Source organism: Grus americana, chromosome 2, assembly GCF_028858705.1.
Source record: "Grus americana isolate bGruAme1 chromosome 2, bGruAme1.mat, whole genome shotgun sequence".
Classification (NCBI taxonomy): domain Eukaryota; kingdom Metazoa; phylum Chordata; class Aves; order Gruiformes; family Gruidae; genus Grus; species Grus americana.
In genome coordinates this window covers 8,235,918-8,260,034 of record NC_072853.1, presented here as the reverse complement: position 1 = coordinate 8,260,034, position 24,117 = coordinate 8,235,918, and the positions used below count along the sequence as shown (strand labels likewise).

The window sequence follows — 24,117 nt, the reverse complement described above, 5'->3', positions numbered from 1 at the left end:
GCACACACCTGCAGGGCTATGATCTTACTGGCATCATGGAGACGTGGTGGAATGGCTCCTATGACTGGAGTGTTGGAATGGAAGGACAGAGGCTCTTTAGGAAGGACAAGGAGAGGAGACAAGCAGAGGGTGTCACCCTCTATGTCAATGACCAGCTGGTGTGCATGGAGCTCCTCCTGGGGATGGATGAGGAGCTGACCGAGAGCTTATGGGTCAGGATTAAAGGGAGGGCAGGGACAGGGGACATTATAGTGGGGGTCTGATACAGGCCACCTGACCAGGAAGACCGAGTAGATGAGGCCCTCTAGAGACAGATAGGAGCAGCCTCACATTCACAAGCCCTGGTCCTCATGAGGGACTTCAGTCACCCCGGTATCCGTTGGAAGGACAACTCAGCAGGACATAAGCAATCCAGGAGGTTCCTGGAAGGTGTCAATAATAACTTGCTTCGCCAAGTGATAGAGGAGCCAACGAGGAGAGGTGCCATGCTGGACCTTGTTCTCACCAACAAGGAGGGGCTGGTGGGGAATGTGAAGCTCAAGGGCAGCCATGGCTGCTGGGACCATGAAATGGTGGAGTTCAAGATCCTCAGGGCAGCGAGGAGGGCGGACAGCAAGCTCATGACTCTGGACTTGAGGCGAGCAGACTTTGGCCTCTTCAGGGATCTGCTTGGTAGAGTACCATGGGATAAAGCCCTGGAAGGAAGAGGGGCCCAAGAAAGCTGGTTAGTATTCAAGGATCACATCATCCAAGCTCAGGAGCAATGCATCCCAACCAAGAGGAAGGCAGGCAAAAAAACCAGGAGGCCTGCATGGATGAACAAGGAGCTCCTGGACAAACTTCAATACAAAAAGCAACGGCAGGCAGCCTGGGAGGAATACAGATAAATTGTCCGAGCCGCCAGGGATCAGGTTAGGAAAGCTAAAGCCCTGATAGTATTGAATCTGGCCAGGGAGGTCAAGGGCAACAAGAAAAGCTTCTATAGGTATGTCAGTGATAAAAGAAGACTAGGGAAAATGTGGACCCTCTCTGGAATGAAACAGGAGGTCTGGTTACCCAGGGTATGGAGAACGGCGAGGTACTCAATGACTTTTTTCCCCTCAGTCTTCACCAGCAAGTGCTTTAGTCACACCATGCAAGCCTCAGAAGGGAAAGGCAGGGACTGGGAGAATGAAGAACCACCCACTGTAGGAAAAGGTCAGGTTCAAGACCATCTAAGGATCCTGAAGGTGCGCACGTCCATGGGACCTGATGAGACGCATCCACGGGTCCTGAGGGAACTGGCAGATGGAGCTGCTAAGCATCTCTCCATCATATTTGAGAAGTCATGGCAGTCCAGTGAAGTTCCTGCTGGCTGCAAAAGGGCAAACACAACCCCCATTTTTAAAGAGGGAAAAAAGGAAGACCCAGGGAACTACAGGCCGGTCAGTCCCACCTCTGTGCCTGGCAAGATCATGGAGCAGATCCTCCTGGAAACTCTACTCAGGCACATGGAAAACAAGGAGGTGATTGGTGACAGCCAACATGGCTTCATTAAGGGAAAATCTGCCTGACCAATTTGGTGGCCTTCTATGATGGAGTTACGGCATTGATGGATAAGGGAAAGGCAGCTGATGTCATTTACCTGGACTCGTGCAAAGCATTTGATGCTGTCCCACATGACATCCTTGTCTCTAAATTGGAGAGACATTAATTTGCAGGATGGACCACTCAGTGGACAAGGAATTGGCTGGATGGTCCCACTCAAAGAGTTGCGGTCAACGGCTCAATGTCCAAGTGGAGACCAGTGATGAGCAGCGTTCCTCAGCGGTCAGTATTGGGACTGGCACTGTTTAACATCTTTGTTGGCGACATGGAGAGTGGGATTGAGTTCACTCTCAGCAAGTCTGGAAATGACACCAAGCTGTGTGGTGCAGCTGACAGGCCTTCACAGGCTTGAGAAGTGGGCCCGTGTGAACAGCATGGAGTTCAACAAGTACAAGTGCAAGGTCCTGCACATGGGTTAGGGCAATCTCAAGCACAACTACAGGCTGGGAGGAAAATGGATTGAGAGCAGCCCTGAGGAGAAGGACTGGGGGGTGTTGGTGGATGAGAAGTTCAACAGGAGCCGGCAATGTGCGCTTGCAGCCCAGAAAGCCAACAGTGTCCTGGGCTGCATTAGAAGAAGTGTGACCAGCAGGTTGAGGGAGGTGATCCTGCCCCTCTACTCCACTCTCGTGAGACCCCACCTGGAGTACTGCATCCAGCTCTGGGGGCCCCAGCACAAGAAGGACATGGAGCTGTTGGAGCAAGTCCATAGGCCACAAAGATGATCAGAGGGCTGGAGCACCTCTCCTATGAGGACAGGCTGAGAGAGTTGGGATTGTTCAGCCTGGAGAAGAGAAGGCTCCGGGGAGATCTAATTGTGGCCTTCCAGTATCTGAAGGGGCCTACAGGAAAGCTGGTGAGGGACTGTTTATCAGGGAGTGTAGTGACAGGACAAGGGGTGATGGGTTTAAGCTGAAGGAGGGTCAATTTAGATTAGATGTGTGAAAGAAATTCTTTACTGTGAGAGTGGTGAGGTACTGGAACAGCTTGCCCAAAGAGGTTGTGGAGGCCCCATCCCTGGAAGTGTTTAAGACCCGGTTGGATGAGGCTTTGGGCAGCGTGGTCTAGTGGAGGGTGTCCCTGCCCATGGCAGGGGGGTTGGAACTAGATGATCTTTAAGTTGCCTTCCAACCTCAGCCATTCTACGACTCTGCCATTTATTTACAAGACAATGCCAGCAAAAACCATAATGTCGTTTAAAGAATGACAAAGGCCCATCTGTGTGAATACTTCCTTGTTCTTAAAGGATAGAAGAATGCGTGCTGCGATTAAGTAACTGGTATTTTCTCCTCTGTTGGAACAGGAGCAAAAAATAAACTCCAGAGAAGGGTAAATCACACTTTGCAAGTTTTTTACTGCATAAATTATTAAAAACCCAAATTGCAAGGATCTAGTTCATGCCAATTTTCTGGTATTATCAGTCCAGAAAGTTTAATTACAAATAGCATGCTTGTCAAACATTTTATGAAATCCTAAATTGCACTTTATTCAATGCCACTATCTGTACATAAAATTGTATAAGTTCATATGTTCCACCTAAGCACTGCAGATGGCCTTCAGGAAAGACTACAGTCAAAATTGGACTAAATTCATTTTCCTGGGAGAGCACAACTTGCCAAACATCCTTTTCTAGAGGTCAATTTGGAACGGGAAGCAACTTACTTGTGTTCATATACTGTGTGAGTGTATGCACATTATAACTTCCTGGGGTATACACAAGTCTAGAACGTCCCAGATCAGCTATACCTTGCAAGCAGAAAGCATCCTGCCATGTGAGAGGAAAATAAGGCAATACTGATGTAAAGAAAATAATTGTTTTTTCTTTGATCTTCCAAGAAAAGCATGCAAATAATTTCACTTCTAAAAATGCATCTTAATCAACAATGAAGAATAAAATCTCATTCCTTAGTGTGTTGGGTTTGCGTGGCAAGGTTTTGGTAGCGGGGGGGCTACAGGGGTGGCTTCTGTGAGAAGCTGCTAGAAACTTCCCCTGTGTCTGATAGAGCCAATGCCAGCCGGCTCCAAGACGGGCCCGCCGCTGGCCAAGGCCAAGCCAATCAGCGCCTCTGTGACAATATATTTAAGAAGAAAAAAAAACAGTTAGAGAGAGCTTTTGCAGCCGGAGAGAGGAGTGAGAAGATGTAAGAAACTCTGCAGACACCAAGGTCAGTGCAGATGGAGGGGGAGGAGGAGCTCCAGGCGCCGGAGCAGAGATCCCCCTGCAGCCCGTGGTGAAGGCCATGGTGAAGCAGGCTGTCCCCCTGCAGCCCATGGAGGAAGGATGAGGGGGTGTAGAGATTCCACCTGCAGCCCATGGAGGACCCCATGCCAGAGCAGGTGGAGGCACCTGAAGGAGGCTGTGGCCCCGTGGGAAGCCCGCGCTGGAGCAAGCTCCTAGCAGGACCTGTGGACCCATGGAGAGAGGAGCCCATGCTGGAGCAGGTTTGCTGGCAGGACTTGTGACCCCGTGGGGGACCCCACGGTGGAGCAGTCTGGTCCTGAAGGTCTGCACCCCGTGAGAGGGACTCCATGCTGGAGCAGGGGAACAGTGAGAGGAGTCCTCCCCCTGAGGATGAAGAAGCAGCAGAATCAACATGTGATGAACTGACCGCAACCCCCATTCCCCATCCCCCTGTGCTGCTGAGGGGGGAGGAGGTTGAAGCCGGGAGTGAAGTTGAGCCCGGGAAGATGGGAGGGGTGGGGGGAGGTGTTTTAAGAGTTGATTTCATTTCTCATTCCTCTACTCTGTTTTGCTTAGTAATAAATTAGATGAATTCCCTAAGTTTGGTCTGTTTTGCTCGTGACGATAATTAGTGAATGATCTCTCCGTGTCCTTATCTCGACCCACAAGCTTTTTGTTGTACTTTTTCTCCCCTGTCTAGTGAACGAGGGGAGTGATAGAGTGGCTCTGGTGGGCACCTGGCCCCCAGCAAGGGTCAACCCACCACACTTAGTTTTAAAATATTTCTTATTCTGAATATTCTAATATATTTTTAAAATATACTTTTGAGACAAATGCAAGCAGGGTTGATGCAGAAAACATTTTTCCTCAAAAGATTATTCATGTGATAATGATGGGTCACAGCAAGATCACAAAGACAGCTTCCAGTCAAGCATGGAGCCCCTTGCATAGTCTCAAAGACAACATGTAATAGGGCACGTTGAAGAAGCAGACCAGACCTGTTTTTAACAGAATTGAGTTCAGAACTGGAAGGCTACTGAATAAGATAGGAGCTTTTAAAACATGATGTCTTCATCTTTGTAACCACAATAGAAAGTGACAGATGTTCAAAGAGATTGGCTGCATCTAGTTGGAGCTATTTGGGTAAAAAAAAAATAAAATCTTTTCAACAACTTAAACTTCTGTCTATAGTAATTCAGAGAGGAACATACTTTCATTTTACCACAATCATCTATTTATGAAGAAAGGGAATTCAGCTCCAAGGAATGAAGTAAAGTAACAATAGTAGCAGACTTCATTTTACACTCTCAAAATCCAAAGAATCTGAGAATACTGGGAAAACCAAAGGGAGAAAATGGATACAGATATACTCTACTGGAAAGTACTACAAGAGGGACCAAATATCTAGTTGCTGTAACTCAGGTATTCCCTGTACAGAAGTATGCTGAGAGTACTCAGGGAAGAACTCTTTCCTATGTCTTCAAATATTGCCACACGATTCCAAACATTACGATGATGACACTGAATTCAGACAAACATACTGTTTTGTTTGTTACTTACCAGCTCTGTGTGAACTTTAAGATGTGCCTGGAGCTTGTATTTATCTGGAGTAGAGTAGTCGCAATGTTCCGTGGGACATTTCAGCAAAATATTACTGTGTTTCTGAATGACGTGACGCTTAAGGCAGTTTTTGGTGATGGAAGAATAATTGCACTGGGAGCAGTAATATAAATGTTCTCGAGTGTGCGTACGAACATGCATGTCATAATGCACTTGGTACCAAAACAACTTGCCTGAAAATAAAATTAGACACCAAGAAAGTAATTTCTAAACAATTGTTAGCAAAAATTCCAGCACACACTCAGTTCTCTTTTTGGACAAAACACAGTTTGAATCCTGTCCCTTTTGCCTTTAATTAAAGCTTGTCCTAAAGACCCTTCACTACTGAAACTATGTTACAAAAACCATCTTGTCTAAAAAGATTGTGTCATATGTCTTGAAACAGACTAATAAGGGCAACTTTAATACATATCAATGATCTTTTTCCTAATGAGAAAGTCCTTTAAATCTGCTCTCCTATAGAAAGAATCTGAATGCAACTGTATAGTAAAAGAGATTGTCAAAACCTTTTTTATTTCCTACCATGTTATTCCTTCCTAAAAGCTTTTCTGACATAATGACACCAGAAAGAAAAGCGCATAGCAATTCATCTAACGTACAATGTTATGGTGTTTCAAAACCTTTTTTTTTTTTTTTCAAACTTTGATTCCCTTCCCTTCTCAAGAATGAAGGCTACAAACCAAATCCTGAATTGTTTCCTTTGCAGCTATGGAAACAATTACAGTCAGAACAGTCTTGATCTGATACTATGTAATGAAAATTTTCATCTCAAAAAACTGGTTCAAAACAAGTCACAAAAAATTGCCAGTATATGTATCAATTTATATTCTGTACAATAATCATACATCATTCCATACTATATGAAAAAGATTCTGAATTTTATACTAAGCTGATAACGAAGCTTAAGCATTAAAGCACAGACTGACTAATGCTGATCACATGCCTAAATCTGCTGTGTTTGGCTGTAGTGAAAGTTATGAGGTGAGGAGAGGCACGTGGACAGAAATAATCTAATTCTATCAAATTTCACATCAACAGAAAATTGAGCCTAGCAAAGCATTGCTATGCTATATTCCACAGTGAGGGTTTTTTTGAGGAGATTTGAGTCATTTCACACTATTTATACAGCCCAAAGTAAATCTCACTGGACTCCAGAATCCATACTGAACTACAAAACTGATCTGCTACAAAGACACACAAATATATCAAAAACTAAACCAGTGGAGCAGGAAAAAGATGGCCCACTATACAACATTAAAAAAAACCCCAAAACAATAAAAACCATCCTTCTACTACTCCTTACCACAATATTCACATTCCAAGTCTCCATAAACTTTCCTTATCCTCTCACACAACTCCGTGTTCATTTGTCTCTTCTGCAAACTATCCAAGATCTGCATAAAGGCCACAGCTCCACTCCCACTGTCTGATGTAGCTGCATTAGAAGAGGCTGGCTGTGGACTGATGGCTGCATTAGCTTCTGGTGCTGGCAAAGGGTTTGCGGTTTCTGCTGAATTTTGAATTGGCGGATTGCTTGCTTCTGATTCACTAGAAGGAACAGATTGATTTCTCTCTTCAGAGAGTGGAAGGTTCTCAGTCATTCCATTGTCCTGACTCGGATTTAAACTTTTGTCTTCAGACAGCAGAAGCTGTATTTCTTCACCCTGCTCATTTACTGAACTGCCGTGATTAACTACTTCTTCACTTGCAGAGGAAACTTTTAACTCATCGGAACCAGAAGTACTGTTTTTCAGCAAAAAGCAATCTGATGCTACACAGGATTGAATGTTTGGGACTGCTATATCTGTTGTCTGACATAGCGTCTCCGTTACATTCTCCACTGTAGAATTTTCAAATTCTAACAAAGGGACTGTATCAATTTTTAAGTCACCGTTACGTTGACCATTATGGTTTACATCTGCAGCTGCTGATTCACCTTTACAAGCAGATGGCTGTGGTGTGTTAATAGCATCAGTACTCGTGACAGTCAATTCATCTGCACTTTGTGCAAGCTGTTCACCAAGGGCTTCTGGCTGGATATCACCTCCTGGCTCAAGGAGGCAGAAACTCTGATTGATAGAACTGTTAAAAACAGAAGTCTCCTGCAAATCTGCATGCACATCTTTGATGTGAGCACGGAGTCTTACAGAACTAACAAATTTCTTCAGGCACACAGAACACACATAAACAAATGGGTGTTTTCGCACGTGAAGCTCAAGAGCTTGGTATTTAGTGGCTCCATGGCCACAGAGCTCACAAGCAAAGGGCCTTTCATCACCATGAACAAGCATGTGACGGTCTCGATCGAGTTCATTTTTGAATTTGCGTTCACAAATATGGCAGTCATAAAGAAGTTGTCTTTTGCCCTCTCGTGTCATCAAGCGAAGCTCATCAAAAACATCTTTAACTTTTTTATCTTGAAGGTCATGTGTTTCCTTGATGTGCTTGATCAAATTTTTAACATCTGAGTATTTCTTTTTGCAGAAGCGACAATGCTGCTTAATTTTCTTATGAACTCTTTCAATATGGACTTTGAGATGGCCTTTGCTGAGACAAGTGAATGTACAATAATCGCAGCTAAACTTCTCCCCTGTATGTTTCCGCATGTGAACATTAAGGTTGGCTTTGATTGCACTGGCATAGCTGCAGTATGAACACTTGTAAGGTTTTTCATTTGTATGAATCCTCAAATGTGCTTGGAGGGAGTGTTTAAATTTGAACACCTTGTTACAGTATTCACAAGTAAAAATCTTCAGTTGAGTTGGACCCAACCTAAAAAGAAACCAAACTAGTTATATTTACAATATTGAAATTGAGTCACGTCAAAATTTCCCTAGATATTCATAATGGACAGAAATATTTATGTTAAATGATTTTTAAAAGGTATTCCCCACAGGCTTTCTAAATTCTACAACTTCTGCACAGATCCTTTTCAGCTGTTCTTTTATGGCTCAGAAAATATTTCAATTTCATGAAAATGGATAGAGAAGCTTTTCGGTCCTATTTTGCATGAACATAAATATAAGTACTTCAAAATTACCTGCTAGATTTCATTGTCTGTTCATAGGGGGTTTGCTGAATGGCATATTCTTGATATCCTCTTCGTTGTGAGGGGTCCTGAACAGTTGCCTCTGGAGTTGTGGGTTCACTTTCTTGGGGAGCAGCCTCAACAGGAACAATTTTTGTGGCTCCTAAAAGCAAGAACAAAAAATGCTTATTAAAAATACCATTAAAACATGCATTGTCTATAATATACAAGTCTAAACAAAACATTGAAGTTTGTAATCAGTAGTTCAACTATTTTAGTTTCTGTTGTTAAAGTCATGTGCCTAAAACGATGGATACAATTCCAGAAGACATTAGTACTTACAAAACAGATCTGCTTAAACAACATGCCAGGACTGCTGGCTCTGAGAGTTATTCCTGGTGCTTGATGCCTACTATTATGAGATCCTATATCCAAATACATCCAGTTTTAAAAAAATGTAACCTTTCAAAATGAAATTTTAATTTTTCTGTTTCTGCCTCATACTACATCCTTTGAAAAAGTCAGCCAAGCTGTTTAATCAGTTCCACAAATAAGGCTGGGGAAAATACACTGTTTAGTCTATATTTAAAAGTCTGCTCATCTTTTCCGTAAACAGATCTTTTATTGGTTATATTTTGGGGTATGCTGCCATCCCCTGAGAAAAAAAGAATATGTTCCATGTGCACATCTCAATCTCCATTAGAAGCAGGAGTAAAGGGGCTCCACTGAACACACTAAGATCAGATTCCATCCCTCAGAGCTTCACTGCTGGTTGAGGCAAAAATAAGGATATTTTGAGATGTTACTGAGATGAGATTATTTCGCTGTCATCTTTGTTTTCTGAATAGTGGCAGGAAAAACTTAATGCTGGGCATCCATAGTTAGCATTGAAGGTAACGAAAATCCATATAAATATTAATACACTGAACCACCCCCCCCAACCTCATGCATATCAAACCAAGCACCCATTATTGATTCATCCCCTCCTTTTTAACTTGTCTGTCTGTAACTCATCCACCCACATGTTCAATGGGAATGCTATTATCTTCAAAAGTTGAAATTAGATATATTTGTATTTTTATTCACATATATATTACAATTATATAAATATTTGTGAAATCTTCATATTCTACTAACAAGTACTACAGAAAAATATTCAGGAAAAAAAAATTGCTTTCTGGTCTAATATTGAAAAATGTATAGTAAATGAGGGACCATATACTGAATAACTAAAAGAAAACAAGACATTGAGTATGTAGTAATAGATGAACACCCATCCATCCTATGAAAAAAGTATTACAGAACCTGTAATTAAAGACTAGGGACAAAGAAGCAAGAGAGGTTGCACATGAAAATATATTTGAATTAAATAATGAAGTTAACAACTTCAGGTAAAACTGAAATTTGGTAAATTTCCATTTATTTTCTTTTTCTTGGATATTACGTTAGTATCTGATCTCATTTCAATTCACCTGATTAGAAGCTGAGGGGGAAAAAAAAGTACAATACACCTCTGTGACAGAGGAAAGAATTTACAATAACAATCAAAGAAATCTGAGACATGAAAGCCTAGAAAGCAAAGCACAGAATCAACATGCTCAACATATTTTTAACAGATTCTCACTTTTATATATAAGCATATATAAAATGAAAAACCTGAATAGAAAGAAGTTCAAAAAAATTATTCATGAGCTATTCCTTTAACAAAATGATGAAATTAATTCTTGTTTCACTTGAAGAGCATGCTCCTGAAGAGATTATTTACAAAATAAATGCAGTATTAGCATAAAGTCTCTGAAACAACAATTACAAGAACAACAAATCTAAACCACAGAGAATACATCATCCAAAGAAAACTAGCTGGTTACCAAATTACCAAATCTCGTGTCCCTAAAAAAACTTTTAGCCTGCAGAATAGCAAAAGCATCAGGAAAAAGGTAGGTAGAGTCTATGGGAAAAATCAGTAATAAGTGGGGGTTACCCAAACATGTGCGAAAGACTTAGAGACATTAAGTTGAGCAAAGCAGTGCTGTAGACAAGGGAAAAAGATGGAGATCCCGCAGGTCCTTCAGAGTGATTTAAAGTGGCAAATGAAGATATTTTCAGAACAGGCCATTTGGGAGTATGTAAGACTGAAGCTTTTCTGTATCAGATGGGACATCAGCCAACTCTGTAAATAAAGAGACTCTAATAGCTCTGTTACTCACTGAACTGGCTGGATCTAAAAATGTCTTTTTCTGACTACCGTTTTTTAACAATGCTTTCAGTTCTGTACAGTTTCTGCCAGTTGATCAGAACCGAACTTCCAAGTTTTCAACCTAAATGTTACCAGAAAATTATAATTTCTATACTTCCTGTCACTCGCTCTCCCACAAAGGCCCAGTTGACCAGCAGGATTGCATCTCCCAAATTGCACGGTAGTGGTCCAGTGAGATGAAAGCTTGTCATTACAGTACAGGAGACATGGTTCAATCTTGAATCACAGAATTGGTGGAAGGGACCTCAAAGATCATCTAGTTCCAGCCCCCCTGCCATGGGCAGGGACACCCTTCACTAGACCAGGTTGCCCAAAGCCTCATCCAACCTGGCCTTGAACACTTCCAGGGAGGGGGCATCCACAGCTTTTCTAGGCAACCTGTTCCAGTGCCTCACCACCCTCTGGAAGGTAGATTTCATCTAAATCTATTCTCCTTCAGCTTAAACCCAATACCCCTCGTCCTATCACTCCATGCCCTTGTAAAGAGTCCCTCTCCAGATTTCTTGCAGGCCCCTTCAGGTACTGGAAGGCTGCTCAGAGGTCTCCCCAGAGCCTTCTCTTCTCCAGGCTGAACAATCCCAACTCTCTCAGCCTATCTTCATAGGGGAGCTGCTCCAGCCTTCTGATCATCTTCATGGCCCTCCTCTGGACTCACTACAACAGCTCCATGTCCTTCCTATGTTGGAGGCCCCAGAGCTGGATGCAGTACTGCAGGTGGGGTCTCACGAGAGTGGAGTAGAGGGGCAGAATCACCTCCCTCGACCTGCTGGTCACACCTCTTTTGATGCAGCCCAGGATACAGTTGGCTTTCTGGGCTGCAAGCACACATTGCCGGCTCATGTTGAGCTTCTTGTCCACCATCACCCCCAAGTCCTTCTTCTTGGGGCTGCTCTCAATCCATTCTCCACCGAGCCTGTAGTTGTGCTTGGGATTGCCCCGACCCATCTGCAGGAGCTTGCGCTTGTTCTTGTTGAACTTCATGCAGTTCACACAGGCCTAGATCTCAAGCTTGTCAATGTCCCTCTAGATGGCATCCCTTCCCTCCACCGTGTCAACCACAACACACAGCTTGGTATCATGACCAAACTTGCTGAGAGTGCACTCGATCCCACTGTCCATGTCGCTGACAAAGATGTTAAACAGTGCCAGTCCCAGTACCGACCCCTGAGGAATACCACTCGTCACTGATCTCCATGTGGACATTGAGCCGTTGACCACAACTGTCTGAGTGGGACCATACAGCCAATTCCTTATCCACCATGTGGTCCATCCATCAAATCCACGTCTCTCCAATTTAGAGATAAGGATGTCATGCGGGACAGTGTCAAATGCTTCGCACAAGTCCAGGTAGATGACATCAGTTGCTCTTCCCTTATCCACCAATGCTGTAACCCCATCATAGAAGGCCACCAAATTGGTCAGGCACAATTTGCCCTTAGTGAAGCCATGTTGGCTGTCACCAATCTCCTCCTCATTTTCCATATGCCTGAGCATAGTCTCCAGGAGGATCTGCTCCATGATCTTGCCAGGCACAGAGGTGGGACTGACCGGCCTGTAGTTCCCCATGTCTTCCTTTTTCCCCCTCTTTAAAAATAGGGGTTCTGTTTCCCCTTTTGCAGTCAGTGGGAACTTCACTGGATTGCCACAGCTTCTCAAATATGATGGAGAGATGCTTAGCAGCTCCATCTGCCAGTTCCCTCAGGACCCGTGGATGCGTCTCATCAGGTCCCATGGACTTGTCCACAGTCAGGATCCTTAGATGCTCTCGAACCTGATCTTCTCTTACAGTGGGTGGTTCTTCATTCTCCCAGTCCCTGCCTTTCCCTTCTGAGGCTTGCATGGTGTGACTAAAGCACTTGCCCGTGAAGACTGAGAGAAAAAAGTCATTGAGCTCCTCAGCCTTCTCCTATCAGTATAAAGATGGTAAAATAGACATTAGACACCAGATCGGTGTTCCCGTACTTCAACATTTTTAAAATATAAGCAAATTCTTCTATATTTAGAATGACTCAGTTAAAAGAAAATACATCTTGAACTGCTCTATATGCATGGCTACCTCTTTCAGGCCTCCCATTTCCTGAATGTGAGACAAAGATCTTCATTAAATGCTCTGCACTAAACCTCCTCTGTGACTTTCTGCCTTTCAGGATGTTTCAGCATTTCCTGAAAAGACTGTTCAACTGTTTAATAGACTTTTGTGTTATGAGTATAAAATTCTAATCACCTAAATTAGGTAGACTAGATAAGTACTAACTCACCAGTATTCTTCATACTTGGAGCGGACAGAAAGCTCCAGGCCATCCTAGCACTACCACCTACATTCTCTATGCAGTTAACAGAGAGGCGAATACATCTATAAATCTAAAGATCAAGATCCAATTCTTCAAACATACTGACAGAGTACTTGCTCACAGTAGGCTATCACGTCCCCTCATGTTATGTAATCACTTCCCACCCTTAGAAAGTATGGAAGCATTAAGAAATATTAGAAGCCTCCATCCACTTGAGATGCTGCCGAAGTATGTGCTAGTAATGGACCAGTAGCCACAGCAATCACTGCTATATCATAAACTAATGACTAATGCCTATGCCCAGAAACTGAAAAATCTGGTTTCTAGGTTCTACTCAACCTAGTAGGTAGTGAACACACATGTCCCACACCCCAGGAGAATGTTCTCAATATTCCTATCTCTAAGAGCAGCCAGAGGCTTGGGAAAAGTGTAAAAACAAGGCAAACAAATACAAGGTCTGGTTCTCCATTAAAAATATCATATAGAAACATAGAATGGTTTGGGTTGGAAGGGACCTTAAAGATCATCTAGTTCCAACCCCCCTGCCATGGGCAGGGACACCCTCCACTAGACCAGGCTGCCCAAAGCCTCATCCAACCTGGCCTTGAACACTTCCAGGGATCCAGGGGCATCCACAGCTCCTCTGGGCAACCTGTTCCAGTGTCTCACCACCCTCACAGTCAAGAATTTCTTCCTTATATCTAATCTAAATCTATGCTCCTTCAGTTTAAGGCCATTACCCCTTGTCCTATCACTCCATGCCCTTGTAAACAGTCCCTCTCCAGATTTCCTGTAGGCCCCTTCAGGTACTGGAAGGCTGCTATAAGGTCTCCCCAGAGCCTTCTCTTCTCCAGGCTGAACAACCCCAACTCTCTCAGCCTGTCCTCATAGGAGAGGTGCTCCAGCTGTCTCATCATCTTCGTGGCCTCCTCTGGACTTGCTCCAACAATTATATGCCAATAAGGAAGATAAAAGTTTTCCTAACTGATTCCCTGGACAATCATTTCAAGAAGTCAGCATCTACAAATAGCAGGGGAAAAAAGATGTTAAGTGTACAGATCATTTCACAGAATTGTAGAATCTTTAAGGTTGGAAAAGACCTCTAAAATCATCAAGTCCAACCATCAAAAAAACCCCGTCATTTTCTTTCAAAAATATCCTTCCTCCAGCACTATTATATCTCTATTTTAAGAGCAGAATGGACTTCAGTTTACTAGACTTTATTTATGCCTTTTGCTTTTCTCTTTTCAGTCAATATCTGTTCTAAGTAAATCTCCCTTAAGACTAATATGATTTGAATTCCTCATGACATTCCCACAGCAACTTCTACAGATAAGCATTACCCAGTGTGCTTTATCTTTGGATCAAACTCAGCGATGGCCTCTAATCTCTTACAGCCTGTTCCTTGGAAAAATAGCTTGCCCTTCACTATAGAGCTCTCCAATATTTATCAACAATCTAAAAGGTAATCACAATGGAATGAATTATTAAGAATGAATCAGAAATAAAATGGGAGACATGATCAACCAAATTCTTACTAAAATCCAACTAAATTCCTTAAACCTCCTACAACTTCAAGTAAGGACAACAAAAAGGATATAGAAGAATTAGAAAACAATAATAAAGGCAAATTCAGAGTATTTTGTTTGGAATAGGGACACACATCTCAGAGACCTTTAGCTTGAAAGAGACATAAACGATAGAGGAATACCAGAAGGACCTCTGAAATTAGCAATACATGAAAAATAGTGTAAATAATCGTTCTCTATCTCAAAAACCACAAAGAAAGAACAGTTTAAAGAAATAAGCAGTCAGCAGGCTTAAAATGTAACAAAAGAATGTACACTTTCACTCTGTCTGTAATTAAATTATGGAACAATTGCTGCACAATGTTAGAGACACTGAAAAAAATAAATGTATTCAAGAAAGGATTTAGACAAATTAATAGATATGTATTAAATATGATGATCCAGATGCAACCACCAGTTCGATGGCTGTCAAAATCCGGAAGGTTTTATATACTAAGTTTCTTCCCTCCTTCCTACAGAGATGCTGCAAGCTGCCTTTAGAGACAACTGATCCAACTAGATTGATCTTTAAGCTATGGCTTTTTTTTTTTTTCAAGTTTAAAAAAAATCTTCGTAATGTAGGTACCTCGGTCTGTATAGGTGAAATAATTTGTTACGGGTATGATGTGACTATTTCTTACAATTTCTTTTCGAACAAATGTATTTTTTCAGCTTCTACAATACCCCATGGAAGGTGCTGCCTTCCAAGATAGTTGTGAAAATGAAACCAACAGAAACTAACCCTACCCATAACCCCGATGTTCCCTGTGCAAATCTACCCCTCACACCCAAAATAAAGCTTAAAAAAAAAGCAAAAGAACCTTTTAATATTTTTATAGGTTAGCTCAATATGAGGTTAAACACATTTTAACTCAAAGAAATAGAAACACAGACCTGTGTATGGTGGGATGAAGATTATTACTTCTTTCAGCAGAGCTGGACATTGGATTGGCTGAGCTAAATCAGTCTGTAATCCCACGGTAATACAGATACCTGCTCACATTCAGAGGGGGAAGCTTTAATTTTCTTAAACCTTGCATAATTCCCCATTTGCTTTAAATCAACATAAGGCTAACTTCTTTTCTCTAGCCCTTAACTCAACTACATGTTTGTGATGCTGATGCCTTAAAAGTGCCAGCACAGGTGTTTATGAAGATGAAGAGGATCAGAGAATGGATGTGGCTAAAATCTATACCACGTGACTCCTTCTGCAAATATATAATTAGTTTTCTAGTGTGTTTTGCCACACAACTGCATAAACATGTACAATGCTCCAAAGGACAGGAATTTGTGGCCAGGGGGTAGGGTGGGAGGACAGCACTGTGCCTGGGACAGCAGTCTATATGTACTGGGCTTAATGACTTAAACCACTCTGCTATTTTGAAAAGGCACAGTGTCAATTCCCCTCCTTTCCCCTGAAAGACTCATCTTGTCACCACTTTCCAACTTTCCAAACTTATACGGCCCCAATGTGAGACAGTTCTGTAAGCAAAACTGGTAGAAAATAAATTCTCTGACTGAGAAAATGAGTATGTGCATGTGTGTGTGCACGTGGATGCGTACGCGTATTTATTTTGCCTCTTTTTTTAATCAGTTTATCGCAGGCTGACACAAGCACTATTGCTAGTGCAAGAAAGGGGAAGTGAACTGGGAAATAAGAGACAAGCAGGAAAGCTCCCTTGGCAACAGTCTGATATTATATCAATTCAGATATGTCATAAACCCACAATCATCGTTCTGTGAGCTACAAAAAAAAAGTCACCTTCAACAGAAAAGACTGTTATCACTTTAACAGAAAAGACTGTCATCAGTTAAACTAAGTCAGTCCCAAAAAAGTAAGCAAAACAACACTCTTCAACTTCTTCCCTGCTTCCCGAAAATCTCGATGGGAGAAGGAACCAAGAGTTAATAAATTACAGGAAAGGGTATAGCAGCAGGAGAACACAGCTGGCCTTTTATGGAGAGTCGTTCCTCAGTGGAAATTGGGGAGAGAAAAACCTGCACAGCGTTGTATTAAGAATTTAGAGGAGAAAAAAATCCAACTTCTTTACAAATAAAAAAAAAAAATAGCATCAAGAATTTAAATACTTTATGCTATTTTTGTATATCTTGAGCTCTACTGAAAAACCCCAAGAATTCTACCATTGACCATCTTTACAGGAACTTAAAACTCTCCTAGTTGAGTCCTTAAAATATTACAGGACTCATATAAAATAACAATATAAATGTTCAAAACGGAATCTCTCCTGAGTCACACTAACTGAGCAAGAATAATAAATTGGTTTTACAAGCCCTGATAATATTACAGAATCTAAACATGGGAAATAAAACACATTAAAAAAACAGAAGATTGAATACTTGGCAGAGTTTACTCACTGGTTTTTAAAAATACACTATGAGCAAAAGTATCTGCCATTCAAAACAAAGTATTTTTAGATGTGCATATAATTGTAGTTATTAATTCTCATTCTTAATTGCAATGCTTATGAAAAACTGTACTCCATTTAATCTGATACAAGATGTGCGTGTTCATGAACAGAGCAGCGCTCCCTTTCTTCAGGGTCTTTGGGTCCCTCCAGTTATAGACTCACCAAAGGGTTTGAGTTGCAAGGGACCTCAAAGATCATCTAGTTCCAGCACCCCTGCCATGGGCAGGGACACCCTCCACTAGACCAGGTTGCCCAAAGCCTCATCCAACCTGGCCTTGAACACTTCCAGGGAGGGGGCATCCACAGCTTCTCTGGGAAACCTGTTCCAGTGTCTCACCACCCTCACAGTCAAGAATTTCTTTCTAACATCTAATCTAAATCTACCCTCTTTTTAGTTTAAACCCATTACCCCTTGTCCTGTCACTACACTCCCTGATAAACAGTCCCTCACCAGCTTTCCTGTAGGCCCATTCAGGTACTGGAAGGCCGCAATTAGATCTCCCCAGAGCCTTCTCTTCTCCAGGCTGAACAACTACAACTCTCTCAGCCTGTCCTCATAGGAGAGGTGCTCCAGCCCTCTGATCATCTTTGTGGCCCTCCTTTGGACTCTGTCCAACAGCTCCATGTCCTTCTTGTCCTGGGGACTCCAGAGCTGGACACAGTACTCCAGGTGGGGTCTCATGACAGCAGTGCAGGACCTTACACTTGGCCTTGTTGAACTGCATGAGGTTCGCACAGGCCCACCTCTTTAGCCTGTCAAAGTAATTCAATGCCTGCGCAGAAAAAAATCTACCACTTTTATTGAGACTGTATTCACTCTGTGGGTTAACGCAAGCTTTCAAATTTCTAAAGCTGTAAATCTATTACCTTTCATATGCCTCCCAAGTAAACATTACAGAAAAGGAACGTGGGGAAAAATCAATGTTGTCCGACTGCCCTTTCTTCGAAGTTAAAAACTAACTGATCTGTTTGTTCAAAAGGATTTTGATAAGATCCATTTAGTCATAATCTACTGAACACATGATGGAAAGCAGTGTCCCAAACCTAAATAGTGTATAGCAAAATTGCAGCAAACTGTTAATGTAATACTCCTAAAAGTATCATTCATTTAAGAAGGGAGACATACAGTCTGAGTATTTCCTCTGTACTGTGGATAAAATACAACTAATTCTTACAGCCTTCTCTATTTCTCTAATTGATAGAATGATTACCTGATATCTTCAACAGGATTTTACTGCACTAGACATTAAAAGGGATATTTCCATGCATCTTTAAAGCTAGATAACAGGTGGCTACAGAATGCTAATGCTTGCAGAAAGATGATGAAGTTTTGATAGTGCTTAAGCAGCTTTAAACTTCATTTTCAACTTAAAATGATCTAGCACACAAAAAGCAGGGGAGAGGGGAGAAATGTTTTATCTATTTCTGTTCTTCAGCAGCAGTTTAAAGCAGTAACTCAGCTCTTCAGCACATCATAAATCCCCAGAAAAATGGAATAAAAGACTATGAAAAATCTTTATAAATACTCCAGACACTTAAGTATTACTGAGGAAAGGGAACAGACTAAGAATTGCCAGTGACACTAAAATATAATCAGACCATGGAAATTAATGAAAAAAAATAGAAGGAAAAGCAATGAAAAATAAATTAAAACATAATTGTATTAAATGAAATATTTTTCTTTGAATTTTCAAAGAGTTAACCACCTATATAATATCTTCTATAATTTCCAAATTCTGAAAAGTAGGATGATAATTCGTAACCGTCTTAACAGCAATGACTTTTTTATTACATTTATTCCAGCTGGGAAGTTGAACATACTAAGATTACTAACTGTCAATCAAATAAATGAGTAGTCACCAAGGGGAGCTGCTCCAGTGCCGGCCCGACCCACAGCGGAGCGGCAGATCTCGGCACACAGGGGGTTTCCTGAGGAACAGAAACACCAGAGGAGCAGAGAGACCCACCAGCAGCTGGCAGCAATGGCGGGAGGCGCTGACCAGGCCTGGGCGCTGCCAGAGCAACTGCGGCCACCCCCACACCTATAAAAAGCCGCCTGGGCAGCGCTGTGACCAGAGCGCGGTGCGGCAGTTTGTGCGGGAGGGCGCACAGGAAGGGCCTGGTCACCCCACCAGCTCAAGAGGGGAGTTCCACTGGTGGTCATCACCCTCTCGGAAGGAGCTTAGCTATGGCATCCTCCCGGCAGAGAGCTCTGTCCTCTGTGCTCACCAGAACGGAGGTGGCAACCCAGAGCGAGCTGCCAGGAAAACAGGCAGCCACCCAGGCCCCAGGCTGCAGGGAGTGCCAGACCTGTCACTGGGAATGGCTGGCAGTAGTGAGAAGGGCTGTGTGAGCTGTGACCAGGGGGACGATCTGCTCAGCCTGGTGGCAGGGCTACGAGAGGAAGTGGAAAGGTTAAGGAGCATCAGGGAGGCTGAGGAAGAGATAGTCTGGTGGAGCCATGCTCTGCCCTCCCTGAGACAGAAACAGGGACAGCCACCAGCCAAAACCCAAGATCAAGGGCACCCTGTGTCCTCCCCCGGCCAGGATGAAGGCAGTAGCTTAAAGGAAAGGAGTGAATGGAGGCAAGTCCACACTCAGGGTGGCAGGAGAACCTCCTCCTTGCCCACCTCACCCTCCCAGGTGCCTCTGTACAACAGGTATGAGGCTATGGATGGGGGAGGTCAGTCAATGGAGGACGTGGATGATGGTTGACCTACACCAGAGGTGTCACCAAGGTCAGAAAGGCCCATCCCCCATGGTGAGTTGAGCTCATCCAGCTTCCTCCACCACTGCAATTAGAAATGCACTTTAGCAAACAAAGTCCAAGCATATCACAGATCTCAATACCAAAGGACATTAAAGAACAACATAGAAAATCCAGCTAGCTTCCAAACTACAGCAATACATAAATAAGTACATTCTAGTTGTTCTAAGAGCTATAAGCAAAACAAATATTCAGAAATGTTAGTAGTAATGAAAGAGAGAACAATAAAGCTACAAGGCTGAAAATAACACAGAAAACTATTAAAAAGGGATTCTGTCAGTCAGGTGAGTGACTGGTTTACATAAACAGGTAAATGCAAGTCTAGTTTTAAAATAAATAGTTTGATATTATTCCAAAATCCTTTGATGAAAAGGCACTACAGAAATATATTGATGAAGAATCCTTTAACCACTACAGAGGAACTTTACTTGATTTTCAAATATGTATACGCACTTTCTGTCAAACTATTTGTGTGCATAAATATTAAGTTAGTATATATACTAAGATGTTTGTATTTTCATAATCAAATTTACATTTACCATAAATATACACATAAATCAAGAACTAAAGTAAAGATATTATGGGGAAAAAATACTTTCTTTTTCCTTGGTCACTGATTTTTCCAGTTTCTTCTTTAAAAACATTCACAGACTAAACATAACTGAGGTTAATGTAGATAACTACACCCAGGTCCAGCATTTGTCATACCTATGAAGAAATGTGATGGTAGTTGTAAAATGACGTAGCTGCCAGATGCAGAGATTCTGTATTAAGATAACCAAATACTACTAAATACTTTTCACATAATAAATATCCTAAATGGTTCACAACTATTTTATATTGTGTCAGCATGGAGAAAAATTAATTTGATTGGTGATTCTCATTACCTGGAATAGCTTCATGGGCTGTCAAAACCACACTTATAATAGGATTTTTAGCTCCTGAAACCTGTTCAGTCTCCTTAGTTGATGGAGTTTTCTCTGTTTTCTGAACTCTGGGCCTCTTTGGAGTTTTTTCTCGCTCATCTTCCTTCCTGTCAAGGTCAACGTCAGAATCATTACCTAAAGAGCAAACATCAAAAAGAATGTAACTATGTACAAAAGAAATGCAGGTAACAAAGTCACTTACTTTCTAAGAAAGAATTAGGAGAAAATTAATGCTACTGTACAGAGAAATACATTATCAAGACAAGGCATGCTGCATGAGTCCCTAAAGGGGAACTTTTTTCCCTCTATTTAATAAAACCAGTGTGATACTTATACAAATAGAGAAAATAGACAAAATAAAAATTCAAAATTCAAAAAAGGGACTCTCAGAAACATTTGTGTTTCTACATTATCTTGACATCATTGTGGACTTTTGTGGAAATTCTACAAATGTTGTAGAATTTCTTACACTTTCACCATTAATGAACGAATTATTTTTCTTCTTCCCACATGTAACTGTTCAGATGACTTTAGGATTATTTGTCCTAGTACTAGATTCGTTATCCGTCTTATTTAATGGAAAGTCCTCCAATGGTCTCTCTGAGTTAGATTTTTTTCCTCCGCTGTTACTCTGAATCAATAGCCAGAAACATACTTTTTCAATGCAGAGTCAAGAAGAATTAAGGTTCAAAACAGTGCTTTGGTTCAAACTAACTCTTGACATGTAACTCTTCATTTTGAAGACCTGCACTTCTAAATCATGTGTATCTGTTGCTGTTCAGAATGTCTTCAGTCTCTTAAATTGGATAAATTTTGGACCTGTTAACTAGAAAGCAACACAATAATTGTATTCACATCACTCATTTGAAATAGGAATGAATAAACAGTAATCAGCTAAGTTGTTCCTTAAAGCTATTTCTCCCTTAAAGCAAATGGGGAATTCCTTACCAAAATTCTAAATAATAAAAAAATAAAATAAAGCTTATATATAAAGAATTAGCAGCATAAAGAATAAAACCAGAGGGTTGCAAGTTTATACCAACAAAATTTCTTTACATTAGATGAAGTGGTAGAAAATGCAGGCTAGAGAAAACATTCTTGGCAAATTAAGGCATTATGCAAACGTTCCAGAGGTAATGAATAAGGAAAGCAAAAACTGATTGAAGAAAGAAAATTATAAATGAGCCCAGTGCATTTTGGATTTTTTATTTCTGAATATAAAGCAGCTGACACAATCTCCAGAAAAAGTCATTCAATGTATATTCATAACGTGCTGTAGCTGCTCTACCGAGATAGGGAAACAATATATAAATAAAAACCAGTAATGGCAAAGGTGTAGTGTGTCTAGAGTTGTTTATAGCATGCAAATAGCAAAAGCAGTGGAAAGATATGCTACATGGAAATGGCTGTGGTTTAATTTCAGTAATATTTCGTTAATATTCAGCTGAGATTCAAACAAGTCTGTCTCCCATGGTCTTACCTTAATGGAACACAGGGTTAAAGAGTTCTGGGTGTTCCTTAAAAAAATGAAGGACACAAGCACAAACTAAAGTATCATAGTTAGGACTGATCATGTAACTACAACCAAGATAAACTGCAAGGTCTTTACTAGATACAAAACCAGAAGGAAATAAGGTATGTAGGAATTAGTTTCGATTTCTCAGGCATACTGAGGCAGAAACGTGTATACAACTCTTAATGACTTGATGCTAATCTGTAAATCTAAAATTTACAATACCTAAAACGAGCAAAAACCACATAGCGAATTAGAATTTAAACACCATTAGCAAGCCATCTTCCTATAGAGTCACATTAGCAATGTTTTTGCCCCAGCTTCCAGTTTCCAGATTATAGAAAATTATGCTCTGCCGTGAGAGCCCCCAGCTTTACAGTGCCTGCTGATGATTTTTTCAATTTCATTAGATAAATTCCTTGATGTATGCCTCAACTACCTTTTTCTCTGTAGATTTCTATGGTTTTGGAAATTATTGCTGCTTTATAGGTAGATATAAAGGGTCTCATTATATCCCCATTTAATTCCTTAACATAGTTGTAAAATATTGATTGATATTGAAACCACGTTAATTCTAACACCTACATTTCTCTACAGTACTTCAAAGGGATATTTGAATATAAAGAAATATCCCCTTCGAGCAGAAACTGCCTGCGCAGTTTCTTTTGGTGGGATGAACAGAGGTGGGAGGAAACAACACATTTTTCCACATTTCCTTCATGAAACAGCCTCTGTTAGTTTATTATCAACAATAAAATGAATCATCACAAATTTCACAGCAGGACCAGACCACCAACAGAAGAAAGTCTTCTCAGAAAGAGTATACACAAAAGAATATATACACAAAAAAAGAATATATACACAAAGAACGTGAGCTGCTTATTAAATTGGGTTTCCCTGAGGCTACTTCACATACTGTTAAACAACAAATACAGAAACTAATTGGGGTTAATTACACTGGTTTTGTTCACTGGACAGTAAGAGTTAGTGATAGTTTTAGGAAAAAAAAAAATAATATACCTGTGGAGAAAACTCTAAGTATTTTTTTGTATGTTTTAGGCAACAGAAATCCAGAACTAGACTGAAGGGAAAGCTGTGATTAGAACACCAGAATCTTCCTCATTTTGCTTGGGATGACATATTGAATTCCTAGCAGGCATATGAATAGAATCCAAGCACCCTACTCCTAAATCCTCTTTTCTAACCATTGCAAAATAAAAGTCAGTTTAATGAGGAAATAAAATGGTTGAAACTTAACAACAACACTGTTTTATTGTCTTTTCATGCTTCTCATGGTAACCTGTGTCCTAGCATCTGCTGGGATAGTTAATTTTCTTCATAGTAGTGGGTATAGTGCTGTGTTTTGGATTTAGGATGAGAACAATGCTGATAACACACCACTGTTTCGGATGTTGCTAGGCAATGTTTACACCAAGTCAATGACTTTTCAGCTTCTCATACCGCCCTGCCAGCAAGGTGGCTGGGGGTGCCCAAGAAGCTGGGAGGGGGCACAGTCGGGACAGCTGATCCCAGCTGACCAAAGAGATATTCCAATACCATATGACATCATGCTTAGTATATTACTTGGGGGAAGCCGGCCAGGGGCTGGGACCACGGCTCAGGAACTAGCTGGGCATCAGTGGCCTGCAGGTGGCAAGCAACTGTGCTGTGCAGCACTTGTTTTGTATATTTTCATTATTATTAGTATTATTATTATTCTCTTCCTTTTCTGTCAGATTAAGCTGCCTTTATCTTAACCCATGAGTTTTACTTTTTCCCCAATTCTCTCTCCCATCCCACTGGGCGGGGGCAGGGGAGCGAGCAAATGGCTGTGTGGTTGTTTTAGCTGCCTGCCAGGTTAAAGCACGACAACCTGTACTCTATTAACTTTTGAATATTGGAATTATACTAAAAAATAGAAAAGGACGAACCACAGAGTTGAGTTTGTT

The 24,117-nt window shown here is 41.3% G+C and overlaps 1 protein-coding gene across 5 annotated transcripts in view; it reads right to left on the bottom strand.

The window, feature by feature from the left end:
• The window catches only part of ZFAT (zinc finger and AT-hook domain containing), a 105,888-nt gene that overhangs the window by 48,926 nt on the left and 32,845 nt on the right, over nt 1–24,117 (bottom strand). For all 5 annotated transcript variants that reach the window (XM_054814712.1, XM_054814713.1, XM_054814711.1 and 2 more), the window contains 4 exons: nt 20,617–20,790; nt 8,430–8,580; nt 6,693–8,161; nt 5,330–5,562 (listed from right to left, as the gene is read on the bottom strand). In XM_054814712.1, the coding sequence (XP_054670687.1) occupies nt 5,330–5,562; nt 6,693–8,161; nt 8,430–8,580; nt 20,617–20,790 (2,027 nt within the window). The remainder of the gene's footprint in view (nt 1–5,329; nt 5,563–6,692; nt 8,162–8,429; nt 8,581–20,616; nt 20,791–24,117) is intronic.